Below are 25642 nucleotides of genomic sequence, written 5' to 3'. Positions count from 1 at the left end.
GACACAAGTATATATAGGGTAGTACTCCATATCTAATGGTTGGGGTTTCTGTGCCTCTGCATGGTGCTGGTGCTGATTGGATCGTGGCTGTTTGCTCCCACTTTTCTGTTGCGGTTGACGACACATGAAACCACCAGCCACATGGTGACCAACCCTCAGTGTCCTCACAGCTGCACAAGCAGTTATTTTGGCCTAAGTGGGACTGTTCAGATACATAATTTACATTTTATATTACACCATTGTCTAACAGAGTAAACTTTTTTGCTCTTTGAATAACAAATCAAAGTATATCAGTCTACATTTCTTGACTTTTCACAAATATGTGGCTCTAAAATACATGGTTGCTGCCACCTAGTTGATGTGGAGGCTTTTACTTTTCTAATCTGAATATTTCAAACCTAAAGTCAAAAGGTCTGTGTTGGGTTGGAAATCTCATGTAGCTGGTACTATAAGTGGCCATTTTACTGTTCATAGTGTCACTAAGCAATTAATACATTTGAACTCTGGTACTATGGGTAATGCACAAGCTCTAGAAAAACAGCTTTTATCAACTAGCATGTTTCTATGACATTGTTTTATTTACCATTGAATTATGTTTTTGGAAAACTTTTAAAATCTGTGAGTTTCGTGAAAATTTGTTATAAAGTTAAATACAAATACTAAAGGATTAAAATGGCTGCCCTCCTACATGTGTACGTCCCCGGAAGGGTGGACTTTTTGTTTTTGGATGTCTGCAGCAGTTACCTTGAAGGATGCAATTTCATCTGTCACTTATTCTTCCCCATCTAGACTGTATCAGGATAAACTGTAACTCCAGTAAGTTAACACTCAAGTTTCATTTTGCTTTCTTTGTTGATAATATGTTGACGTTGTTGTTTTTTTAAAGGAAATGTTTTTTTTAAAAATTTGAGTCCAACAGCACCCACCACTTACTCTTACGGTACCACCTACATAATTAGTTTTCTCAGTTGGTCTTACAACCCGTTATCCAACAGAAATAGCCTCAATCAAAGGGAATGAGTGGTGACTTCTTTTCTATATGAAGACATACTTATAATTAGTTATGTCAGTGAGTGATAATCTGATGTATTTTTTGCAAACATGAGTTTGATTGTGGTTTTTAAGTTGACTGTCCAATCATTGAGGGGAAAAAAGAGAAAATTGGGATTAACACTTAATTTGAATAGTTAATAATGATGCTTTTATTTTAGATATAGATATTCAACTCTGTTTTCCCATTTGGTCAGTTTCCAGACTTTATAACCTGAACTCTGACCACATGCCTAACAGCACAATCTCCTCACTCTGTTTCTAAATTCCTTCCATCCAAGGTCCAGCTCAAAGGTCAAATACAATTGTTTTCTGCTACAGTAGAGAGAAAAATCAGAAATTAAAACATAGACATTTATATTATAAATTGTTTGGTTTCATGATGTCCCCCCCCCCCAGTTTTGCATTAATTAGCTGAAATGCTATTCTATCATCAGTTCATGTAAATGAGAACCTCCATGTAGATGGAAATTTAATACGTTGAAAGAAATAAAGCAAGAACGTGGCGTTCTATCATAGTCAGAGCAGAAGATCACACAGAGCCTGATAGCTTCCTGCTACACAACATAAGAGCTACAGAGTCTGAATAGCAACCCACATTTGTTTTCCTGTTAAGGTCTCCTTCTTATCTAACTTAAAAACATGATTACACATCTTGCCTTGCACCTTAGCTTGTTGAACGAACCACCAAAACAAATATACACCAGGGAAAAGTGTACCAGTAATGTCAGTTAGCAGGCTTGAGATCCAGATAGGTGTAACACATTAAACTGCTTGTTAAAGTATATGCAAATGTAACTTTGAACCCATGATATGCTGGATTGGTCAATGGTTGGCAAAAATCCCTGCAATAAATTGACTGCCCATGACATTTAGCTACAGCAGTTTGTTTACTTTGTCTCTTGTTCCATGCGCTGTAACATATCTTACTTCTGGCTGAGTGCAGCTTTAATTCCAGTATCAGAGCAGCATACATGGAATACAGTGCAGTATGTTTGCAATGTAATAAAGGAATATATCTCCATCTTTGCTGTAACCTCACTAATATTGGTGCAGTTTGCCAACACCAAAACAAAGCAGCAGCACAGATGTAGTCCCAACAGAACAACAAACAATATACAAACAATATAAATGTTCAAGGAACATTTCTCATTTGTTATCAGCATCAAAATGATCCATTGCAGAATGAATTGACAACATCTTCCAGGCCTGCCTGGGCAGTTCAGTATGGCTACTTGAAATATTTATATTGAATATGAATATTGACCCCTGGTATGTCCATTGTTCTAAGCTATAGAATCTTACTTTGATTTCCATCTTATATTGAAATTATCATGCAAACAGTTTCTATGGACAACTTCTTAGATGGTTCTGTGTAACAAACCATCTGGTACATCAGGCTAATATCGATGGAGATCCAAACATTTCTAATTAATGTATATGCAATAATACATCAGACAACTTGATTGAGAATTAGATTTAATGGTGCAGCCATGAGTATGTGGCATTTTTGAATTGAATATATATCTTAAAACACTCAGGAGCAAGTTGATATACATCACATGTTGACAAATACTAAAACGAACTAAACTAACATGGAATTTAAACCCAAAGGAATTTTATAATGTCAGTTTACATTCTAGTCATAATACATTAAAGAATGGTGAGCTGCTGCATTGTTTGTTACTTCTACAACCCTAAAGTTGTTTATAGTGTCTCTGTTGCCTATTGGTTGTCAGGCGTTCACTGATCACAATGGATTGCCTTTACTCTAAATGGAAATGTTGCATTTACATCAGTTATTTTGCTGTAAGAATTTATACAATAGATAATTCCAAAACAAGAGGCTCAAACCCCCAGTACGTAGATATTAGTAATTTGGTGTCTGTAACCACTAAGTAGAGGAGATCAATTGACAATGTGTTCTCAGACATAGAAAGAAAAAGGCACTAAGAGTGTTGTTAAACAGCCTGAGCTAACATTTCTGGTGACATACTTGTTGGACCTTCACCTTTTGTTTTTTTGTGGGGCGACAAGTTAGTATGGGTTTTGGAAGGAATTTAAAAACAAATTGTGTGGTTTAGTTTTGAGTACTTATTAGTATCTCAGTTATCTACAGAAATGTGTGTGACAGCAAAGTTCTCTTTATACTGGACTGGTGTCCTATGTGGACCAACTTACTCATTTAGGCTAGAGTTTTATGGTCAGAAAAAGTAATAAAGTGAGAAGCAAATGGATGTACAGGAGGGAAAAAGCAAAATATGTCTATAACACCATGATGACGAGAAAAAGCAATGTTTCCTAGTGTAGCTGCACTTTCTCTATTTAAACCATATGAGAACCATCTCTGCAGCATAGTGGTTATTTCATGAGAATTACAAATGTCACATATGTCAAGTATTTTGTATTTTTTTCACTGTGTATTTCATTGAATAAACCAAACCTTTGTTTCCCAAATATATAAGAATTGGTTTAAAAACTACATTCATAGTCATTTTCAAGCAACTAAGCTGCTTGTAGAATTGTGCCACTGATTCCAGACCAACTGGTTTGAAAACAAAGGTTTGGTTTTAGGCTCAGGATGTCTTTAACTTTGTGATTGACCATTGTTTTCAGGCAAGGGACCGGAGACGCTGTATGCTGGGCAAAAGCTCAATGATAATGAATGGCATACAGTGCGTGTGGTGCGTCGTGGCAAAACCTACAAGCTAACAGTTGACGATGATGTAGCAGAAGGTACTTACCTGCATCAACCTAGGCTCATTCTTGAAGAATGTTTTTAGTATTGCCTTGTTAGTGATATTGCACCATGCTGTGTTGCCATAGAGACTGATAGTACAAATGCACAATTCTTCTAAAAAGAGACTATGTAGACATGGTTACATATATCTAATACTGTTAATGTAATTTTCTCCTTAAATCAGCCCTTTTGTGTTAGTGTCAGACAGTGTTCTCTTTTCTTTTCGTTTTTTGTCTTTCTTTTCAACCCATCCCCTCCACCCTCCCCATCTTCAGGCCAAATGGTGGGTGACCACACTCGTCTGGAGTTCCACAACATCGAAACAGGCATCATGACAGACCGCCGATTTGTTTCCAGCATCCCATCCAGCTTCATTGGTCATCTGCAGAGCCTCAGGTACATTTACTTTATTTAAAAATAAATATATAAAAAAATATATATAAAATCTAAAATGTATATGTGTATATATAACTTTAAAATGTATATTTGTATATACAGCACTGTGAAAAAGTCTTAATGACCCCCATCATACAAACAGAAAATACTGGGAATATGTATACATAATGTAACATTAATTATTAAATATTATTATTAATAATAATCATATATAATATATTACCTGGAGGCTCCATTCCAGTTAGGTTTAAGAGAGCCAGGTTCCTGCTATTGCTCAAGTGTAAGAGGAGGTCTGAATACACTTTAGCCTATAGAAGCAGTTTTCTTTTCTGTTTTTTAATACAACTTGTTTTGGTTGTATTCTAATAAAGAGACTGATAGTATAATTATATATGGTCATTATAGCATTGCTAAAACAACAAATCTAATAGTGGCATAAGAGAGTTTGTCTCTGGCCCCCATTATCTGTAAATAGCAGGAAAATCTGTCAAATTCAGTTAAAAATCTGACATTTCTACATCATATTTTTCAGCTGACACACCTCAAAGTCCAGATATACAGTACTGTACAGTATCTTTATATATATATATATATATATATATATATATATATACACATATATAATATATATATATATATAAATATCTACACATAGAAAAGAAAATAGCTTCTATAGGCTGAAGTGGCAAGTGACCTCCCCTTACACTTGAGCAATAGCAGGAACCTGGCTTTCTTAAAGTTTGTGTACATAGTTTTCCTGTATATCTGTTTGTACGATGGTGGTGGCCGAAGACATTTGCACGGTACTGTATATATACACATTTTTAGGTTTTCAAATTATTTTGTCATATTTATAAGATTCAAATAACAAGGGAACCAACCCTAATTCTACAGCTCTACAGTTTAGAGTACATTTACAGTTTGGCTGAGTCTTAACGCCTTCATCAGCCTTGTTTCCAGCAGCAGGCAGCTTTTTTATTCCAAATTTTGCTTATGTCTACTGGATATGGACATGCAAGTGTTTAAATATGACTTATAGCTTTGTGGAGTTCCTCTGCACCTAAATAAAAAAAGTCAATAAATTTAGCTTTATTTTCTCAGGAAGCAGTCAATGCAGTGGAGACTTATTTAACTATGGATTTGTCATATTTAAAATCTGGAGTCTTTACTTTATCTCTGTTTTCCAGAGAAGGTGCATGTTTTTGGGACAGTAACTTCACTAAGTGCCTATTTCTTTCCTCTCCTAGATTCAACGGCATGCTCTACATTGACCTGTGCAAGAATGGTGACATTGATTATTGCGAGCTCAATGCCCGCTTTGGGATTCGTTCTATTATTGCCGACCCGGTCACCTTCAAGTCCAAGAGCAGCTATCTGAGCTTGGCAACCTTACAGGCCTACACATCCATGCACCTCTTCTTCCAATTCAAGACCACCTCCCCAGATGGCTTCATACTTTTCAACTCTGGAGATGGAAATGATTTTATTGCTGTAGAACTAGTTAAAGGGTAGGTTTTATATTGAAAAGATTGCTTAACATTTTAGAAGTAATATAACATATTTGTTTACAGGCTAAAATTTTGACTTTCCCCAATGATTTTAGGGACTTGATTTTGACAGTGTAATCATAATGACCAGCACACAGCATTCGATCTTGTGATGTGATCTACATAATAACAGATTGTAGATTACAATAAAGTCAAACAATCAATCAATCAATGAGCAAGCACAATGGCAAGAAAAAACTCCCTTTTAACAGGAAGAAACCTCAGGCAGAACCAGGCTCAAAGTGGGCGGCCATCTGCCTCGACCGGTTGGGGTAGAGAGGAGAACGAGAAAGGATAGGAGAGTTAGTTAGTAGGTCCGGGATTGGAATCTGTCATCTGGACATCTACAGGCCCAGATAACCTGTGAGACGAGAAAGCACAGATAACTCCAGGGAAGAAGTTTAGGTTAGTGAATGCATTAATAGTACATGAATGTTAATGAATATAGGATGGATATGGATGGATAGAGAGAGAGAGGGAGGAGGTGAAAAGAGACAGGAGCTCAGAGTATCATGGGAGTCCCCCTTTATGTCCTTAATGCATGTTTGTAGTTTAGTTAACTGGTTGCTTTCATCTGGCTTTATTGATAGATATAATTGAGTATTGTCTCCATAACAATGACAATGTATTGAGTGTTTCCGAATAATATTACCTAAATGAAGCATATATGAGGTGAATAGTATTGGTCCAAGCACTGAACCCTGAGAAACAGTGTCTAACTTTTGTTTGCATGGAGGATTTATCATTAACATTTACAAACTGAAATCGATATGATAGATAGGATTTTAACCAGTTTAATGCAGTTCCTTTGATGCCAATTAATTGCTCAAGTCTCTGTAACAGGATTTGATGATCTGTGGTGTCGAAGGCAGCACTAAGGTCTAACAGGACAATGACAGAGAGAAGTCCATTGTCTGATGAGGTTAAGAGGTCATTTGTTACTTTTACTAGTGCTGTTTCTGTGCTATGATGGGCTCTAAATACAGACTGAAAAATCAAATAAACTGTTACTATGTAGAAAGTTACCCTGCCGATTGGCAACTGCTTTCTCAAGGATCTTGGAGAGAAAGGGAAGGCTAGATAATAATAATAATAATGCATTTCATTTAAAGGCGCCTTTCAAAGCACTCAAGGACTCCTTACAAGGCACATATAACACAACAACAGTACAAACAATATAAATCAGGTAACATTTAGTGCAAAGATAAAGAATACATATGAATGTGACTACAAAGTGCATTAGTACAATAAATAAACAAGAATGTGATTGCATAGTTAGTGTGAGACAGTATGCAACTACCTGCATTAATATCCAAAGAAATAAGGTCATGACTAGCATGTTGACCAGTATCTGAATGTCAGTTCTTCCAGTACTTCTTGTATATTGTTGGTAGGTGTGTTTTCAGGCGGGATTGAAAGGTGGAGACAGAGTCAAAAGTGTGACTGTCTGGTGGGAGAGAGTTCCAGAGACGGGGGGCAGATCGGCTGAAGGCTCTTGACCCCATGGTGGTTAAGTTGGCAGATGGGGCAGAGAGCTGGTTGGCAGAGGAGGATCGGAGAGTTCAGGAAGGTGTGTAGATGTGAATAAGGTCAGAGAGATATGATGGTGCCAGGTTGTGAAGGATCTTAAAATCAATGTGGGATTTGATAGGCAGCCAATGAAGTTGCTGCAGGGCAGGAGTGATGTGTTCAATAGAGAGTGTTGTGGTTATGATATGAGCGGCTGCATTCTGTACCAGTTGGAGTTTGCGAAGAAGATTTCCACGGAAGACCAAAGAGGAGAGATTTACAGTAGTCCAGACGGGATGTGATCAGGGTGTTTACCAGGATAGAAGTGCAGGTTGTTGAAAGTAAGGGATGGAGACGATTCATGTGCTGTCCAGGATGACACCCTTGCTCTTTACCTGAGGGGATGGAGGAACAGTGGAATTGTATATAGGCCTATAGTTGGCTAGAACCTCTGAATCAAGAGTAGGCTTCTTAAGAAGCGGTTTAATTACAGCTACCCCAAAGGACTGTGACAAAGAAGACAGCTTGGCCATCATTCTCCTCTCTCCAACCACATCCACCGGGTCGTGGGGGCATCCCAGGACAGAGCTGGCCTTCTTTATGAGTTTGTCCAGTCTCCTCTTGAGATGCTGCTGCCCCAGCTGACCACCCCATAGAAAATGTTATCAGGAGTGCCCCCTGCACTCCAAAAGACCTCAGTCTCCTGAGCAGGTAGAGTCTGCTCTGACCCTTCTTATAAATGCAGTGGTGTTATCTGTCCAGTCAAGTTTATTGTTCAGGTGAAAACCCAGGTACTTGTAAGATGTCACCATCTCAATGTCCATTTCCTGGATGTTCAGCGATGTCAGAGGGGAGTGTCTCCGCCTGCAGGAATCCACCACCAGCTCTTTGGTCTTCCCCACATTGATTTGGAGATGGTTCCTCAGGCACCAATCTACTAAGTCCTGCGTCAGTTCTCTGTACTGTCTGTCGTCCCCATATGTGATGAGGCTGACAGTCGCAGAGTAATCAGAGAACTTCTGCCGATGAAAGTGGGTGTGTTGTGTGTGAAATTTGCAATGTAAAGGGCTAAGAGGAATGGAGCCAAGACCGTCCCCTGCGGGGCCCACGCACTGCACTCAACTGTATCCGACATACTGTACAGTCATGAGACCTCACATACTGTAGACGGTTCATGAAGTAGTTCAGTATCCAAGAAGTGAGGTGTGCTCCAGCTTGTCCCTCAGGAGCACAGGTTGTATTGTGTTGAAAGCACTGGAGAAATCAAAAAACATGATTCTCACAGTGCTTCCAGGCTTCTCCAGGTGAGAAAGTGCTCTGTGTAGAAGGAAAATAACGGCGTCATCCACTCCAATGCCACGTTGGTAGGCAATCTGTAGTGTGTCCATTGATGGACAAGGACCAGCCTCTCCAGGGCCATCATTAGATGGGATGTTAGTGCCACCGGCCTGTAGCTGATGAAATCCTTGGGGTGCGGTGTCTTGGGCATCAGTACCACACAGGATGTTTTCCACAGCTGTGGCACTCTCCCCAGTTTCAGGCTGAGCATGAAGATATACTCAACTATCCCACACACCTGGTCTGCGCAGGACTTCAGGAGCCTGGAGCTGATGCTGTCGGGAAACGCTGCCTTCTTCTCTGTAATCCTCCAGAGCTGGTTCCTCAACTGGACTGTTGTGAGGGACAGGTTGGAGCAGACGGGGAGTTCCGGTCCTCTGCAATGAGGCCAACGTGGAAGTAACTAACTAAGAACTGCATTCTATCAAAAGGCTACCAGGGGGCAACCATTTTGTGTTCGAAAGGACTTCTGTCTCTATACCAGTCAATGGATAATTAATCGACTTGATTTCTAACCTCAGTAAACGTTTTCAAAATGTGTCTATGGTCTCAATCTTCTTCAATGCAATTCCATTGCCTCATTTGTGAAATTTTGGCCTCCCTGATTTTATATTTGACGATAAAGCAGGGTATGCATTAGGGCGTGGCTACGTCGTGATTGACAGGTTGATTGATTCACAGGTTTAGGAGGGCGGACAGATGGGCTGTATGGAAATAGCCGTGAGCTTGTTTCACACAGACAGTTTTCTCCGGAGTTTTGTGGTTATAGTTGGTCGTAACAGCTAACTTGGCTAGCATCACCAGGTTGCCAGTGTAGACTGTGGTAGGTAGGCGTGCAATTTCCTCAAGAACCAGCCCTTGCAATCTCCCCCGCTCTGTCCTCTTGCTCCTCCGGATGCAAGTCGAATCTGTGTTGTTTTTTCCCCGACATGCACCTCAAATTTTCAAGATGGCGCTGCTCAGATCCGATACTATTGGCCTCAAAGCAGCAGTCCACAAACCAATGGGTGATGTCATGGCTGTTACGTCCATTATATATACCGTCTATGGGTTGGAGCAGGGGGGCTCTGTGGTGGGGTATTCGTGGATTGTTGTCCTTGTTTGTCCAGCACATCCCATGCTGATAATCTGGTGTACTTGGAGTCCAAGGCAATACCTTGAACCCTTGTCCCTCAAACCATTCCTTAACAATTTTTGCAGTGTGGCAAGGCACATTATCCTGCTGAAAGAGGCCACTGGCATCAGGGAATACCATTGCCATGAAGGGGTGTACTTGGTCTGCAACAATGTTTAGTTAGGTGATACATGTACCATACACATATATTCCAGGACCTAAGGTTTCTCAGCAGAACATTGCTCAGAGCATCACACTGCTTCTGCTTTTTCAGCAATTTGTGCTTAAGGATCTGTGTGATTGGAGCTGATGGGCTAGCATTCTGTCCCTTTGTACACCAGTGAGCACCCATGATCATGTTGTCTCTCTTTGGACAGGTACTGACCATGGCATATTAGGAACACCTGACAAGACATCTTGGAGATGCTCGATCCCAGTAGCCTACACATCACATTTGGGCCCTTGTCAACTTCATTCAGATCCTTATGCTCATCCATTTTCAGCCTCAAGGGGTACATCTCATGTCTCTTAATTGATGTTCCCTCACTGAACTGAAAGTTGTTCTGAAACACCATTTTGACAGCAGTTTCTTAGTTTGGAAGAGCAAGGATTGAAGGACAAGGATCTCTGAGGAGCTATGAGCAAGCAAACGTGAGAGCAGCCTCCAAAGACGTTTTTTTCCTGCCCTTTTATTTATTGATTGGCCACTGTAGCTGATCGGTGAGACAGATTATAGAATAAATTCAAGTATGTCACTCCCAAGTTTTAGTTGGCAACAAAAGAACCATAAATAACTTCATTCATGTATTAACAAGATGTTTCTTGGCATGATACAGTATGTTATATCCCCCATTAACTGTTATTATGGATGGATATTATATGTTATTATGGATAAAATTAACGTAAAGGAAGTCTGTCAGCAAGTGATATTTTTTTTTTTTTTAAGTATATTTTTGGGGCTTTTTGCCTTTATTGTACAGGTTAGTAGAGAGACACACAGGAAATGGGAGGCAGAGAGGGGGGCAATGACACAGGATAGGACCGCTTGGTGCGGGATTCAAACCGGGGTCGCCTGCAGTGAGGACTGTAGCCTCAGTACATGGGGTGGGTGCTCTACCCACTGAGCTAAACATGGCCACAGCAAGTGATATTTTAAATACATTTATAATTTACATAATTTGTCGTCATTTCCACGTGAGGCTGAAAATCATCAAGTCTGATATGAGTTACATGATAGATCATATTAATTTTTCCTGAAACATGTAGCTTAATAAACAATTTCCAGTGTTCAGAAAACACCCTGATCATATTCAGGGTTATTAAATAATCTATTCACACTCAGAATATCAATGAATACAGACAAATAATACATAAACACATTCTGCCAGCAGTAATAGTTCATGTGCCTCTGAGCACGACACAGACTACAGAACAGGTTTTTATCCATGTACAGATGTCAAACAGGTAAAATATAACAGGCTGCAGAAAGAAAACACTGCTGTCTGTCAGTGATAACTACGCACCTTTATTAGTATTAGCACATTGCACATGTCTGCAGACACAAACTCTGCCAAAAGTTGCTACAGCTATTAAAACCGACTGACAGCTGATTCAGCTGTGAACAGCAGCCGCCATCATCAGAAACAGATGTCGCTTCACATAATGCTTCGGAGGAAACAATGTCTCATGTCTCTAAAAACATATTTCCTTGTCTTCTCTGTCCTTGAATGGTTTTCCTGCGTCTCTCCATGCATCCACAGTTGGAAGGACCAAGACAAGTGCAGGAAACATGGATGCAATTTAAGGGAACTGAACTAATACATTCCACTCCTTGATAATCAGTGAGCTAATCAGAACAAGATAATCAGTGTTATTTAATGTTTTGGCTGATCGGTGTATAAACACATAGTTGCCACACTGGGCATTGTCAATGCATTGATGCAGTTGCCATATTGGAACAGGCAGTTGCCCCTTTGAATAGTGGATGTATTATGAGAGCTGGATATGTGTCACACCAGAATACTTATGTTTAATGGACAGTAACAGTAGACTAATATTAGTACGATAAATTCAAGTTAAGCCTATATTTCATAAATATTTTAGAAGCCTTTTCAGTTTTCATATAGCATTGTTATGTGGCTACTGTAATTTTAAAAAATATGGAAAGGGATTAAATACATTTGTAATAATAATAGTCGAACTAAAATTAAAAATGTCAAATGTCATCATCCATCAATTCTGTTTTAATAGTATTCATATTTCTTCATATATTCGACTGACATTTCCCACACTACAAATTATGCATACAACAAGCTGTATGCCTATCATTAGTTGGTGAAAGTCAGTACAGTTACAGATTCTTATAAAATTGTAGATGCAAAACCAAAATGAGCAGGAAATGAAAATGAGCTGTGGGGGCTGTATGTTTGGACATGATAAGCTGAAAGCTGAAAGCTTTGAAGATGGCCAGGTGGCTGCTTGTATGCTGGTTGGCTCTGATGTGTGCATGTGTATTCAGGTTTGCTGGGTATCCATTTAATATTGTTTACAGTTGTTTAACAGTATATGCAATTCAACACATTGGTGACAGTAGAGTGTCTTGCAATAACTATGCACCTATGAAATTATTTCCTATTCCTTAGTTTTGCTTTTTCTTTCTTTAGAACATCTAAATGCAGCACACAAATCTGGCATTCTCTACTGGCCAGAGACAGAATCTATCTGTATAGTATACCTGCCCACACCCATTTCAAATGGGCTGCCCTAGACTCATTTCTGTCATACAAATAACTTTTTTCTTTTTCAGATACATTCACTATGTTTTTGACCTTGGAAATGGACCTAACCTCATCAAGGGCAAAAGTGAAAGAGCACTAAATGACAACCAGTGGCATAATGTGGCCATCACGCGAGACAACAGCAACACCCATACACTGAAAGTAGACGCTACAGCTACTAGTCAGAGTATCAATGGGGCCAAGAATCTGGACCTGAAAGGTATGCATGACACCTGTTATATGGTTATATTTCTTTATTCCTTATATTCCTCTCTTTCTTTACAGTTCTTATTCAGCTTTACTGGTTTGAGTTGGTGCACTACTTGCATTTAATTTCACTTTGCTAACGTGTCCATTTTACTGCACAAGTAATTCAGTCATTCTCTAAATTCACTTTCCCTACAATACCCTACATCTTGGAAATGTATTTGTACACAGTATTGTTTTGACATGGTGGTATGAGTTTGGTATGAAAATTCTGTTTTATGATATTTGAGCTTCCACTCCAATGTGAGTAAGAGAATAGCCTGTTGGACTGTTGAGTGTGCTGCTACTACTCTCCAAAGGACCACCACATTTTTGACTGCTGTTATGTTTGATTTTTTCAGCAACTGTTACATTGTTTTGGACTGCACAGCATAATTTTAAACATTTGAGGGTCAGCAGTGGCGCAAAATAACTCAGCAACACATCACTGAGTTTTTAGAATGACAGATGGTTTGGCAGTTGTGTAAAGTAACCAAGTACATTTAATATTTACTTGATAAAATCCCTAAAACTTTACTTTAACCAGACAAATTAAGATCCTCTCCTCCTACAATGTTTTTGTTTTCTCCAAACCAGGCGATCTGTTCATCGCAGGACTGGGTCCAGGCATGTATGGCAACCTGCCTAAATTGGTGGCTTCCAGAGAGGGCTTCCAGGGCTGCTTGGCATCAGTGGATCTCAATGGTCGCCTGCCAGATCTCCTCAGTGACGCCTTGTTTCGCAGTGGGCAGATTGAACGTGGATGCGAAGGTACTCCGTTCCTCAAATCCAAGCCTGATTTAGACTACTACAACACAAACTTCAACTCCAGCTCAATCAGCCCATTCTTTCTGCTCAATGCAAACAGTAGTTCCACAGCCCTGCATCCATACGGAAGTCCCTCAGTCCTATTGACTGTACTTGTTGCCTCACTTACCCACTGCTAGAGTCAAGCCAAACATCAAACACCTCCTCACCTAAAGCGCAACATGCTATCGGGCACATTGATTGCCCTCTGTCAGTCCCGTCACCGTCAGAGCAGTTTTTGCCACTGCAGTAACACAAAACACTGCCAGGTGTTCCATTTTTATTCTCATATCCTTTTTTTGATTTTTTTCCCCCCAAATGTATGTGCATGTTTACAGTCTTATTCTCATATGACAGGGTACTACAGAACTCCTAAAGAGTGGTGTTGGTACAGGGACACTTGCATATGTATTACTTTGATTGTACAGAGATATTCACATTCAGAGGCAGCAGAGGGAAACATTCGGCCTTCAGTGAATCTATAAGATATCTAATTGACTTTTCTAAGCCCCACCCCCTTTAGTTATTTTTGCAATGCCTATCAAGCTTTCCATTCTTGCACTGCACATAGTGTACTACATATGTAGATTTACAGTGTTAACGTTGGAAGATATATCACTAGAGTCATTTTGAAATAGTGGATCAAATCAATTTCAAACAGAAGTAGACAAAATGAGTCTATGTTCTCCAGAACAAAGTCAGGAAAAGACAAAAGCAGGTGCTTATTTTTAGTTGGCAACTGTTGATTTTACATTAATTCTGTGAGTCAGTTAAAAACTCAGTGATATATGTTGATATTATATACATATCATCCTAAATCAGTGCTGTGTAATAATGCATGTCATAAAGGGTTAGTCCTAAATTGTAGTGCAGTACTATGGCTGCGTTTACACTGCAAGACAAAATCTGATTTTTAGCCAATCTAGATTGGAACCAGATGGCTCTTATGAAGTCTGAACAGTCATAAATCACATGAAATCTGATTTTTGCAAACCAGATGGAAACCACCTGTGGGGGGTAGTTTCAAATCACATTTGGACAGATGTGTCTGAGTCTGAACAGCTCCAAACACTCATATCGGATTTGATTGTCCGTGACGTCTCTCTACGTCTCTACGCTACGTCACTCTATGCGACACCAGACTCGCACTTATTTGAGTTGTTGTTGCTAGCTGATATCACTGGAGGACGTCGAAAACATCAGTCCTTGGACAGAGGACCAAACCATATTTTTAATCTTTGGGGAGATGGCTCCGTTCAAGCGAAGCTTTAGGGTTTGTTGTTGCTGTTGCTGTCGTAATTACATGACATCACACAATACACACTAGATGACGCCTCCACTCCGACGACGTTGCCACGGCAACCTGTCAGATTGGTCATTAATGTGGCCCAGTCTGAACAGAGCCAAATCCCATTTGGACCCTAAAAACAGTGTTGATTTGAATTAGATTTGCCTGCAGTCTGAACGCAGCCTAAAAGACGCAATGCCAGAATAGACATTTTTTTGTGAAATACAGTCATTCATGACCATGTGACGAATAGAACCTTTGACTCTTGAGTCTTCAGATCTTTATGATAGAAATACATTTACATACATTACTTTTTTGTTTTATTGTTAGTATTTTCAAGTAATATGTTTCACTTTTACATGACAGAAGGTTTGAGAATGAGTACTAACTAATCAGTTTGACAAAGTAATGTCAGTTAAATTTCCTCAAACAAGGCAGAGCCGCTTACATTAGTTAGCAGAGTAAAAAGCACAGTATTTCCTTCGAAATGCATTGGAGTAGAAGTATAATGTTGTACTTACTGTTCAGTACATTAAGTTCAGTACACTAATTCAGTTACATTCCATCTGAAACACCTCCTGTGTAAAAAAACTTACCTTCTGGCTTGGAAGTAACTCTACTTCACTGCTCTAGGTAGTTATGGTAGCCATGCCTAGTTACAATTCCTAAACTGTGATTGGACAATTGCTGTTTGGGGTCAGGGTTTAGCAAATAGTTAATTACAGAAAGAGTGCAAAGAAAATACCTGGACATGACATCAAAGCAGATCATATCCAGAGTCCAGGCCATAGAGTTTGTACAAAACTTGCCAAAGGTTTTCATTCGTTTTATGGTGGTTTCCAATTGTTCATGCATATTATGTAGTTATATCAAAATGGGCTGTTGAAACATTTTGCACAAGCAAGCAAATGTCACTGTGGACAAAATGTTTCCATCTTCCTGTGCAAGTTGTGCTTTTCTGTGGTTGTTTTTGTCACCCTCTTTAGGTTCTCAGTTAGCTTTCACAACCTGTTCTTGTCTTTTTTTTCTAATGCCTGCCATATCATTCAATTGGACATTGATTGTACTGTTTTGTTTTTTTTACATTACTTTCAGGGCCCCATGCTATACAATTGAATGTGTTAGTCAACAGTTCAGTTTAATTAAAACAGTTATGTACACTGTATGTTCTCCTTGCTGTGACAACTTGAATGGGGTTGATAATAATACTTCTTCACTGTACTGCAAGAAAGTAAAGATTGATTGATTTATTTTTCAAAATAAAATCTCATCAATCAATTTGTTGGTCTTGTGTCATGTCCATTGCATTCTAATGTCTCATTTTTATGTGTGCTTGTATAGTTTCGTTTTTCTTTTTGCTAATGTACCATGATCAGTTGATCAATCATTGAAATTGTATTGTCTTGTACTGCCTGCCTTTCATCACAAGCTTTCGTCACATGAAATGGATGTGTTTCTTCAGCCAGTAAGCTCTGCCCATTAATAGTTACTGAGCTGGTGGCCCAGATTGCAGCAATTCATTGTACAGTCACTAGATGGTGATACTGCACTAAAGGCAAACTCTTACAGCATACAAATGTCATTATCAGAAGTAACATGAGTAAACATTTCACTGTTGCTACATCTCACATTTACTTTGTCCTGAACAGCTCCTTTAATTTCATCAGGTAAGTCTCCTCTCACCACACTTGAGATGGATAAGTTCACTTGCTGATTTGATGTGCATGCATTCGCAAGTAGATATATTGGAAATGTGAATTTTCTGTTTGGAAAAAACTCTTGGATGTTTTTTCCCTTTTCCTAAAAGCAATAGCTTTTATAAATTGAATCATGGTCTATATAATTTGGCGTATTTTTTAATTTACAAAAAATAACTTTAATGTAAGTGAAAACAGATTTCTACAAGTAAATTAAAAATATATAATGTAAAATAGGTGACTGCATAAATATTTACCACCCATTAAAATGACTGAACTAATTGAATAGAGGTCCAGCCAATTCTTGCTAGTATTTCTCACAAATCGTGAAATGGGGATCACCTGAATGCAGTGAATGTGTCTCAAGTGATTGTATTATAAAGACATCTGTGTCTGGAAGGTCCAGTCACTGGTAAATCAGTACTCCTGCTATAATTACACCATAAAGACAAAAGAACACTCCAAGAAACTCCAAGAAAAGGTTATTGAAAAGTATAAGTCAGAGAATGGATACTAAAAAAGTCACTGAATTCATCACTAAGCAATGGAAGGAATATGGCACGTGTCAATCTGCTTAGAGCAGGCCGTCCTCACAAACAGTGCAAGAAAGAGACTGGTGAGGGAGGCCACCAACACACCTATGACTACACACTGTTGAGCTGAAGTCATTGCAACACTTTTTTATTCAGATATTCTACAATCAACACAACTTCCCAGCAGTAGACTGAGTGACATTTTTGTCATATATGCAAGTCACTTGTTAGAAATGACATTGAGATAATAGTTTAAAAGTAGTAAATTAAATGATTTGACAGGATGAGGCAACAATACAGCTCCACATTTACACCATATTATCTTTATAATTCCACTTTGAGAAAAAACCTTTGTTTGTTTTAAGATTTGTATTGAGAATTCTACATACAGATTATTCACAATATAGTAGTCTCTAAAAATAAAAACCTTCTCTTTCATTTAATTCGCTCATCAACAAAAAAGACCTCGAGAGAAAGAAGAAAATTAAACATTTTTAGACAGAAAAATGTTTAGTTGTAACCTCATGAGTACTTAGGTTTACTCATTAACTGACTGTAGTTAAGCCCTTAGTGAATTTCTATCTTATTAAACCCATATCTGTGTGTTTGTCTGTGTGCCTGTGGGGATTGCTGGACAGGTCCCAGTACTACCTGTCAGGAGGACTCCTGTGCCAACATGGGTATTTGTATTCAGCAATGGGAGAACTACACCTGTGACTGCTCCATGACCTCCTACACTGGCACACAGTGCAATGACCGTGAGTACTGGTGTCACTTTCAGATATCTTAATATCACACATCCAAGAGGAAATGGACTAAATCACAGTATTAAAGCACACCACCTAAACATCTTTTTGTGCCATCATTGATTGCTCTGAATGATAGTAGGGAGAATGAGGATATGTTATAATGCTTCTACCAGGGAGAACATTTCATTTTGCTCTTGCTGTCTTTGAATTGACCCATATGCACAGAAAACACCACACAAAAAATACTCAGGAGCTTGAACGTGCATGAATCCAGCATGACAAAAATTCACTTTGTGGCTGCAACTTAAAGTCCAAACAATTTCATGCAATGAGAGGAAAATAAATCTTTAGCAAACGTTGCTCTTCATGTTTGGTTCCACACAAGATGCAATAAGTTGACTACAATTTGATTTTACATGTGATCTCCATCAAAAATAAGCACAACAGTTTCTTGTGTTTAATCTTTGATTACCTGATTACCTCATTTGAAGTCATCACCTTTGTAAATTGTTAAATAATTTAATGTGACGGATACATCAAATGTGATGGAGGGTTTAACCAAATATGGGACTATTGTTAATCTGATGAATCAGTCTTTTTATTCAACAGGTTTTGACTCATTGTGATGTGTTGCGCACAACAGCTTTTTCTATTCAATGCGATGTCAAGTCATTTCACAGCATTTCACAGCATTCCAACAAAATTGTGTGTCCCCATTGGCTAATAACATAAAAACTGCAACAAACAATATACATAAAACAACAGACATTGAGACACATTTATAAGACTATAAAAATGGCAGTTATGAATATAGGTGGCAGTAAAAATATAGAAATAAGAACTGTTGTCCTAATTGCACATGGTGCACAATGGAGTTGCATACAAACTATACACTATTGCACAGTTGATGAGTTTATAATTTTAATGGCACTCAACTGTCAAGGAATCTGGAAGTGTGAGATTTCATGGACCTGTATCGCTTTCCATAGGGCAGCAGTGTGAAGTGTGGGTGACCTGGATGGGAAGGGTCATTGATGATATTTGTGGCCATACTTATACAAGTCCTCAAGTGCTGGTAACTCAGTGCTGATGCTGTTTTAGGCTCTGGAGAGCTTTCCTGTCACCAGCCGTGCAGCAGGAAAGCCACACCCAGAGGCGGTCCCGACTAGTTTTGTGCCCTGGGCGGACCGACTATCGGCGCCCCTCTCTACATATCCTTCATAACACAAAAAATAAGATAAATAAATGAAATATAATATGTAAACACCAAAGTAAATTACACACATCCGTCATCATACAAATGAATAAAATAAAAAAAATAAATGAAAAATACTAATAATTAGCGTAATTTGACAGACTTTCACCCTTTTTACAACTGGCATTAAAATGTTTTCTGGGTGATTAGATTGCTATCAGGGAGTGCTTGACCACATGAAAGTGCAGGTGTAAAGTTATTTATTTATTTACTGCATTTTCACATAACCCAATAACTTACATGTAGCTATAGCGGGTCTGTATTAATTTTATAAATGTATTATTATTTATTTGGAAGCAGCAGTTTGTGTTGTGTGGCCTGGGATCATAATCATCACAGGTCAGTCTACCCCCCCCCCCCCCCCCCCCCCCCCTCCCCTCCTCCCCTTGCTTTTCCTCTGAGAGTGAGACTCACACACAACCTGCTCACAGCCACTGCAGTCGCAAGTTGATTTTTTTTTGAGAGCGCTCGTGCCCCCAAGTAGATTGCGCCCTGGGCGGTTGCCCGCATTGCCCATAGCAAAAACCGCCACTGGCCACACCAGCATCTCGTATGTGAGGAAGCTGTCAATGCAACAGTGATGGAAGGACACAAGCAGTTTCTAGGACAGTTTTGATGTTGTCAGTGTCCTGAGAAAGTACATCCGCTGTTGTGCCATCTTCGTAAGTGCAGTGGTGTTCTGAGGTCCTGTAAGATGTGTCAGTCCTACCACTGTGGTGTCATCCGCAAATGTAATAATGGTGTTTTAAAGTAGATCTAAAATATTGTCTAAAACTGGTAAAAACGGGTTAAAAGTCCATTTTTGGGAGAGCCGCCATCAAGGTGCTGCCAAGATGCTGTTGATCAACCTGTCTGAGCAAATCTATAGAACACATAACACATCATGAGTTTACTTACATTTCTTTTTCAAAAATTCCTAAGTAATTATAAATTATCTAGCACTTATAAAATGTATTATCTATAAATGAACTGCATCCACTGAAAGAGTGAAAGTCTGGACTTGAGAGATTTGTCCCTAACTGATTTCACTGTCCTGGTGTGCACTGCTTGTTGGCATGTCCTTAATAAAAGCATACAGTAATGTTTAATTGGTGAAAATTAGAAACAGGCTAAATACCATTACTGTGCATCAATCACTGTTAACATTACATTTTTGTGTATTTTGTGCCCTGCAAATGCATCTGTCATATAGGTTAGTTTAGGATCCATCTTCCAAATACATTTTGCATCCCTTCTGATGGCTGCTATATAATGCATGTATAAGCACAAAACTGCTTAGTCAATAGTGCTCTTAGGCTCACATTCTTGAAGGACAGTCACTTAGGGCGCTTTCACACCAACAGCAGTTGGTGCGCACTAAACTTTTTTTCTCTTTCTGATGTTTTTGGCGGGTCACTTCTTTTTCTGCTTCTTTTCAGTCTATTGACATCCGGAGTGATTCTTCTACCTCTTCTTACACTTCTCACAATACATTGTTCATGTAAGAGCTTTTATTTAGAAGGCAGATAGTAAAACCGGAAGTTCGAGTTTAAGCTAGGGCTGATAACTTAATGCACGTGAACTGACTGATCCTATATGCAAAATGGAGGTAGTTGTGCCAACATCTTCGCCCCGAGTAGAATTCAAACCCGAGCTGGGCCTCCAAAAGAAGCAGCTGACCATAGGAAGCATTGCATAATAAAAGATTTATTAGCCTTAATAAGGTGTTGTTCTTGCTTTAGATCTGGGAGCTGCAAAAAGAATAATTGACTGTTAACAGGTGCATAGTTAACTGATAACAATGGCACAATAAAGTATATTTCAATATTAATAAAACAAACAAAAAAGATGATTATAGGTGTAATAATGCTTAATAAAAAAATGTATTAGCCTTAATAAGGAATTGTTCTCGCTTTAGATCTGGTAGCTGCAAAAAGCATAATTAACTGTTAAGAAGTGCGTAGTTAACTGAAAATAGATGCACAATAAAGTATATCTTAATATTAATAAAGCAAACAAAAAAAGATTAGTACAAAAATAAAATAGAAGTTTAATAAAAGCTGGACTAAAACTAGGTTAAGAGGGAGGCTAACAGACAAAAGAAATAGACACATAAAATTGATAACATAAAACTATAGAAAGATAATAAGGTAGACAAAAACAAGCACAGTAGAATAAAATTAAAGGATATCAAGTATCTCATTTTTAATCAAAAGCCAGGCTTAACAGGTGGGTTTTGAGTTTCCTTTTAAAAATGTCCACACTTCCAGCTGTTCTCAGGTCCTTCGGCAGTCTGTTTCAGTGGCTCACAACATAAAAACCAAACAGTGACTCTCCATAGATTTTAGTTTTGACTTTTGGAACAGCTAAAGGATTCCTGCCTGAGAACCTGAGGAGCAATTGCGATAAATATGCTGGTGTTAAACCATGAACTGCTTTAAAAAACAAGTTAAAAAAATCAAAATCAATACAAAAGCAGTTAACCAATGTAAATACTTAAATGGGTGTAATGTGTTCTCTCTTTCTGGTCCTGGTCAGTACTCGGGCTGCAGAGCTCTGAATCAGCTGTAGCTGATTTATGAGGGTTTTGGGTAGACCAGAAAGGAAAACATCACAGTAGTCCAGCCTGCTTGTGATAAAAGTGTGCATTGGTCTCTTTGTGTCACTCAGAGAGAGAAATGGTAAATGTACTGTACTAATGGACTGTATTTATTTATATAGCGCTTTTCTAGTCATTATGACACCTCAAAGCGCTTTTACATTATGTCTCATTCACCCACATTCATACACTGATGGCAAGGGCTATCTCATGCATGGTGCCACCCTGCTCATCAGAGGGACACTAATCATTCATACACATTTGTCTCCATGGTAACTGGAGAGGATGCTGGCATTGTTTGTTCGCCTCTTCTCCATCCACGATTTTGATTGCTTTTATACTTTTCCTGTACTATTTTTGCACTATTGTGCTATTTTTTAATAGCCAATTTGCTCTTTTCAGAGCACGGATTGTTTCAATTGCAATACCTTGTGCTGTACTGGTGGGATAGCTAGGTACCTACCTGTACAGACGACTTCCAGCTGTCAACCTTTTCAACCTGTCAACCTGTAAACCCGTGTCCCACCTGGAAAGGGCTCTCTGGATCCAACCATCATATCGCTTTGATGGACAACTTTCATCCCTTCCACCACCGTTCACCACCGTCTACCGTTAGCTTTTAGCCGGCTGCTACTCAGTGCTAACATTGGCTAGCTAGCAGTTAGCAGCCTTCCTTGGTCAGCATGGCGTTTAGCTATTCCATCTCCCAACCCCACTGACTAAACCCCACAACCACTCCTGGACTTCATATCCCCATCATCAAAGAACTTGGACTTTTTCACCTCCCTTGTTACATTCACACAGGCTCCAGTCGAAAATTCATCGTCCATAACCAGCCAAGCTGCTCTGCTACAAACATCCCATCTCTCTGGTCTTCTGTCATCACGGGAAATACCGCGAGATCTCTGCACTCCAGCATGGGAAACACCACGACATCCCCGCACTCTCGGCTGGATAGATTTCATGGAGTGGATTCCAGTTTGCAATTTGAACTTTTCAACACTCAATCCATCAACAATAAATCTACCCTGATTGACGAACACATCAGGGAGAAAGGACTTGACTTCATGTGTCTGACAGAAACCTGGCACAAGCCAGAGGTTTAACTCCGTCCGCAATGAAGCCTGTCCCCCCGCTTACAGCTACTTGGAGGCAGCTCGTAGCATTGGCCGCGGTGGTGGCCTAGCTGTCATCCACTGACAGGACCTGGGGTTGTCCCCCATTCCGCTGCCTACAAAATCCTCCTGTGAGTGTCTTGCATTTAAATGTAAGCCCCCCTTTCCCATGACTGTTCTCCTCATCTACCGCCCCCCCCCCAAACCCAACTCTCCCAGAAATGTCTGATCGCCTCACAACACTCTGTACTACCTCTGCCAATACCATAATCCTGGGAGATATAAATATTTATGTCGACACCCCCTCATGCCACTCCGCTGCCGATTTCCTTCAGCTACTGGACTCCCTCAACCTACAACAACATGTGGTTGTCCCCACACACTTCAGGGGACACACACTTGAGCTGGTCGTCTCTAACTCCGCCCCCATCAGCAACCTACAGGTTTATGATCTTGCTATTTCCGATGACAAGGTTGTGTCAATGGAGCTACCCCCTTCACCCTCCCACTTTGAGGCCACTGATGAGAGGTGCAACATGCACAAAACTTTTTTTCAGACAAAAAGTTCAAATGAAATTAAACTTTTAATAACAAATTAAATGAAAATAAACGTTGCTAATGTTTGGGGGGGAGGGGTCATCACCTTGGAGAGTGGCTGCGGAAATATTTAACTCATATGTTTACTGATTTGCTGTTGAAGTTAAAGATATTACATTAGTAAGTTCCTTAGATCTCCTTAGATTTAGTCACCTACTGAAAGTGAGATGACTAACAATATCAAAACGTGCCTGCCCACCCACACACACCCCAGGAAGAGTAGCTTTAGCTCAGCACAACTGCTAAACAAACAAACACACATACTGTGACATAATCACTTCCTTCCTCCACTGGAGGAATTACAATGCCATTTCCTTGTTGATGGGATGTACTTAAAGTTAGGAGGAGACATGAGGATTTTGAGTTAAGATAACATAAGACAAATGTATTGATCCCACAGTGGGGAAATTTCATTGCTCGAGCAGCTCAAAAATAGAAAAACAAAACAAATGTATACAACAATAAAATCAAAAACTAAATAAAAGGACCCTAAAATGCAATTATAACATATATACAACAATACAATTATGAACTAAGAAAAAGGAACTTTAAAGTGCAATTATAACATATATACAACAATAAAATTAAAAACTAAAAAAAAAAGTGCAACTATAGTGCAGCATTGTACAGTCTGACTGCAGTTGGAATGAATGACCTGTGGAAACGCTCCTTCTTACACTTGGGGTGTATTAGTCTGTCTCTGAAGGAGCTGCTTAAGGCCTTCACTGTCGATGCAGAGGGTGAGAGGTCCATGACAGAGGACAGTTTGGCTAAAACCCTCCTCTCTCTCAACCATCTCTATAGGATCCAGGGGGCAGCCACAGACTGAGCTAGCTCTTTTAATCAGTCTGTTGAGTCTGTTCTTGTCCTGCTCAGAACATCCCCCTACCCAACACACCACTGCATATGAGACCACTGATGCCACCATAGAGTCATAGAAGGTTCTCAGCAGTGGTCTACACACACCAAATGATGCCAGCCTCCTCAGCAGGTGTAAACGACACTGACTCGATTAAATAGAGTCAGTGTTGTCTGACCAGTCCAGATTTCTGTTTAAGTGAACACTCACTCTCTCGTCCCCGGATGTTCACCGGTGCAATTTTGGAGGGTTTTCGGTGGAAGTCAACCACCATCTCCCTTGTCCTGCTGGAGTTGACTTATAGGTGGTTCTGCTCACACCAGTTGACAAAGTCCATGATGACCTTCCTGTACTCACAGTCGTTCCCCTCTGACTGTGAGAGCTGCAGTGATGGTGGTGGTGAGGGTGAGGGTGAGAGCCCCATAGATGGAGGTGGTGGTGGTGGGGAGGGTGAGAGCCCCAGAGAGGATGGCGGAGGTGAGGTGGCAAGCAGGCAAAGGGAGCTGGAGGTAGGCTGGATGTGCTCAGGCTGGAGTGGATCGGACCACAATCAAATCTGTTTCTGATAAAATCACATACAAAAATGTATTTAAAATGTATTTAAAATTTAAAATTTGGTTGGAAGTCAAAGTATGGCAAGAGCATACAATACCAAAACAAGACCCATGAACAGGTGTGAAAGGGACACTCTAGTTGCACTGGACAATTTCAATAGAGAGTAATATAAATATAGTATATGTACATATTGATAAAGTTCATATTGTGTGTGTGTGTGTGTGTGTGTGTGTGTGTGTGTGTGTGTGTCTGTGTGATATTCTTGGATAATATTACTTTTAGATAGCACCTTACCAGTATGTGACATCATCGCCGAAAATATGACGAAAATACACATACTTTTCATTATATATTCCTTACCAAGGAGCTATTTTTAGCTCGTCATCATCTCGTCTTTGTCATGAAAAAAAGGTTTGTTGATGAACATATTTCATCATCATTAACGTCAACTAAATTAACACTGCTTGACTCTTGACTTGGGCACTTTATTGATGTGTGTATCTCACTCTCTCTCTCTCTCTCTCTCTCTCTCTCTCTCTCTCTCTCTCTCTATAAATATATATATATATATATATACATACATATAGACACACACACATATATGACTATATATATATATATATATATATATATATATATATGTGTGTTTATATACATATATGAGTTTACCATTTATACTTCTTCCTCCTGCTTTGTTCAGCCGGAACGACGTACATCTTTGGTAAAGGAGGGGGCCTCATTACTTTCAAGTGGCCAGCCAATGAGAGACCGAGCACCAGGACAGACAGGCTGACCGTTGGCTTCAGCACCTCTCTCAAAGATGGCATTCTTGTCAGGATTGACAGTGCTCCTGGTTTGGGGGACTATCTTATGCTGCACATAGTAAGTTGTC

The 25642-nt window shown here is 39.5% G+C and overlaps 1 protein-coding gene across 5 annotated transcripts in view; it reads left to right on the top strand.

Annotated features, from left to right (window-relative positions):
* Positions 1-25642, top strand: part of nrxn3a (neurexin 3a) — a 285289-nt gene that overhangs the window by 190581 nt on the left and 69066 nt on the right. For 3 of the 5 annotated variants that reach the window (XM_053336305.1, XM_053336302.1, XM_053336306.1), the window contains 8 exons: positions 790-816; positions 3667-3786; positions 4066-4186; positions 5434-5694; positions 12501-12691; positions 13315-13488; positions 17681-17800; positions 25451-25632. In XM_053336305.1, coding sequence (XP_053192280.1) covers positions 790-816; positions 3667-3786; positions 4066-4186; positions 5434-5694; positions 12501-12691; positions 13315-13488; positions 17681-17800; positions 25451-25632 — 1196 coding nt within the window. The remainder of the gene's footprint in view (positions 1-789; positions 817-3666; positions 3787-4065; positions 4187-5433; positions 5695-12500; positions 12692-13314; positions 13489-17680; positions 17801-25450; positions 25633-25642) is intronic. The other 2 variants (XM_053336307.1, XM_053336304.1) reach the window with 1 other exon arrangement.

Source organism: Scomber japonicus, chromosome 16, assembly GCF_027409825.1.
Source record: "Scomber japonicus isolate fScoJap1 chromosome 16, fScoJap1.pri, whole genome shotgun sequence".
NCBI lineage: Eukaryota > Metazoa > Chordata > Actinopteri > Scombriformes > Scombridae > Scomber > Scomber japonicus.
Note: the sequence above shows the minus strand (reverse complement) of the source record. Positions and strands in the feature narration are given on the sequence as shown.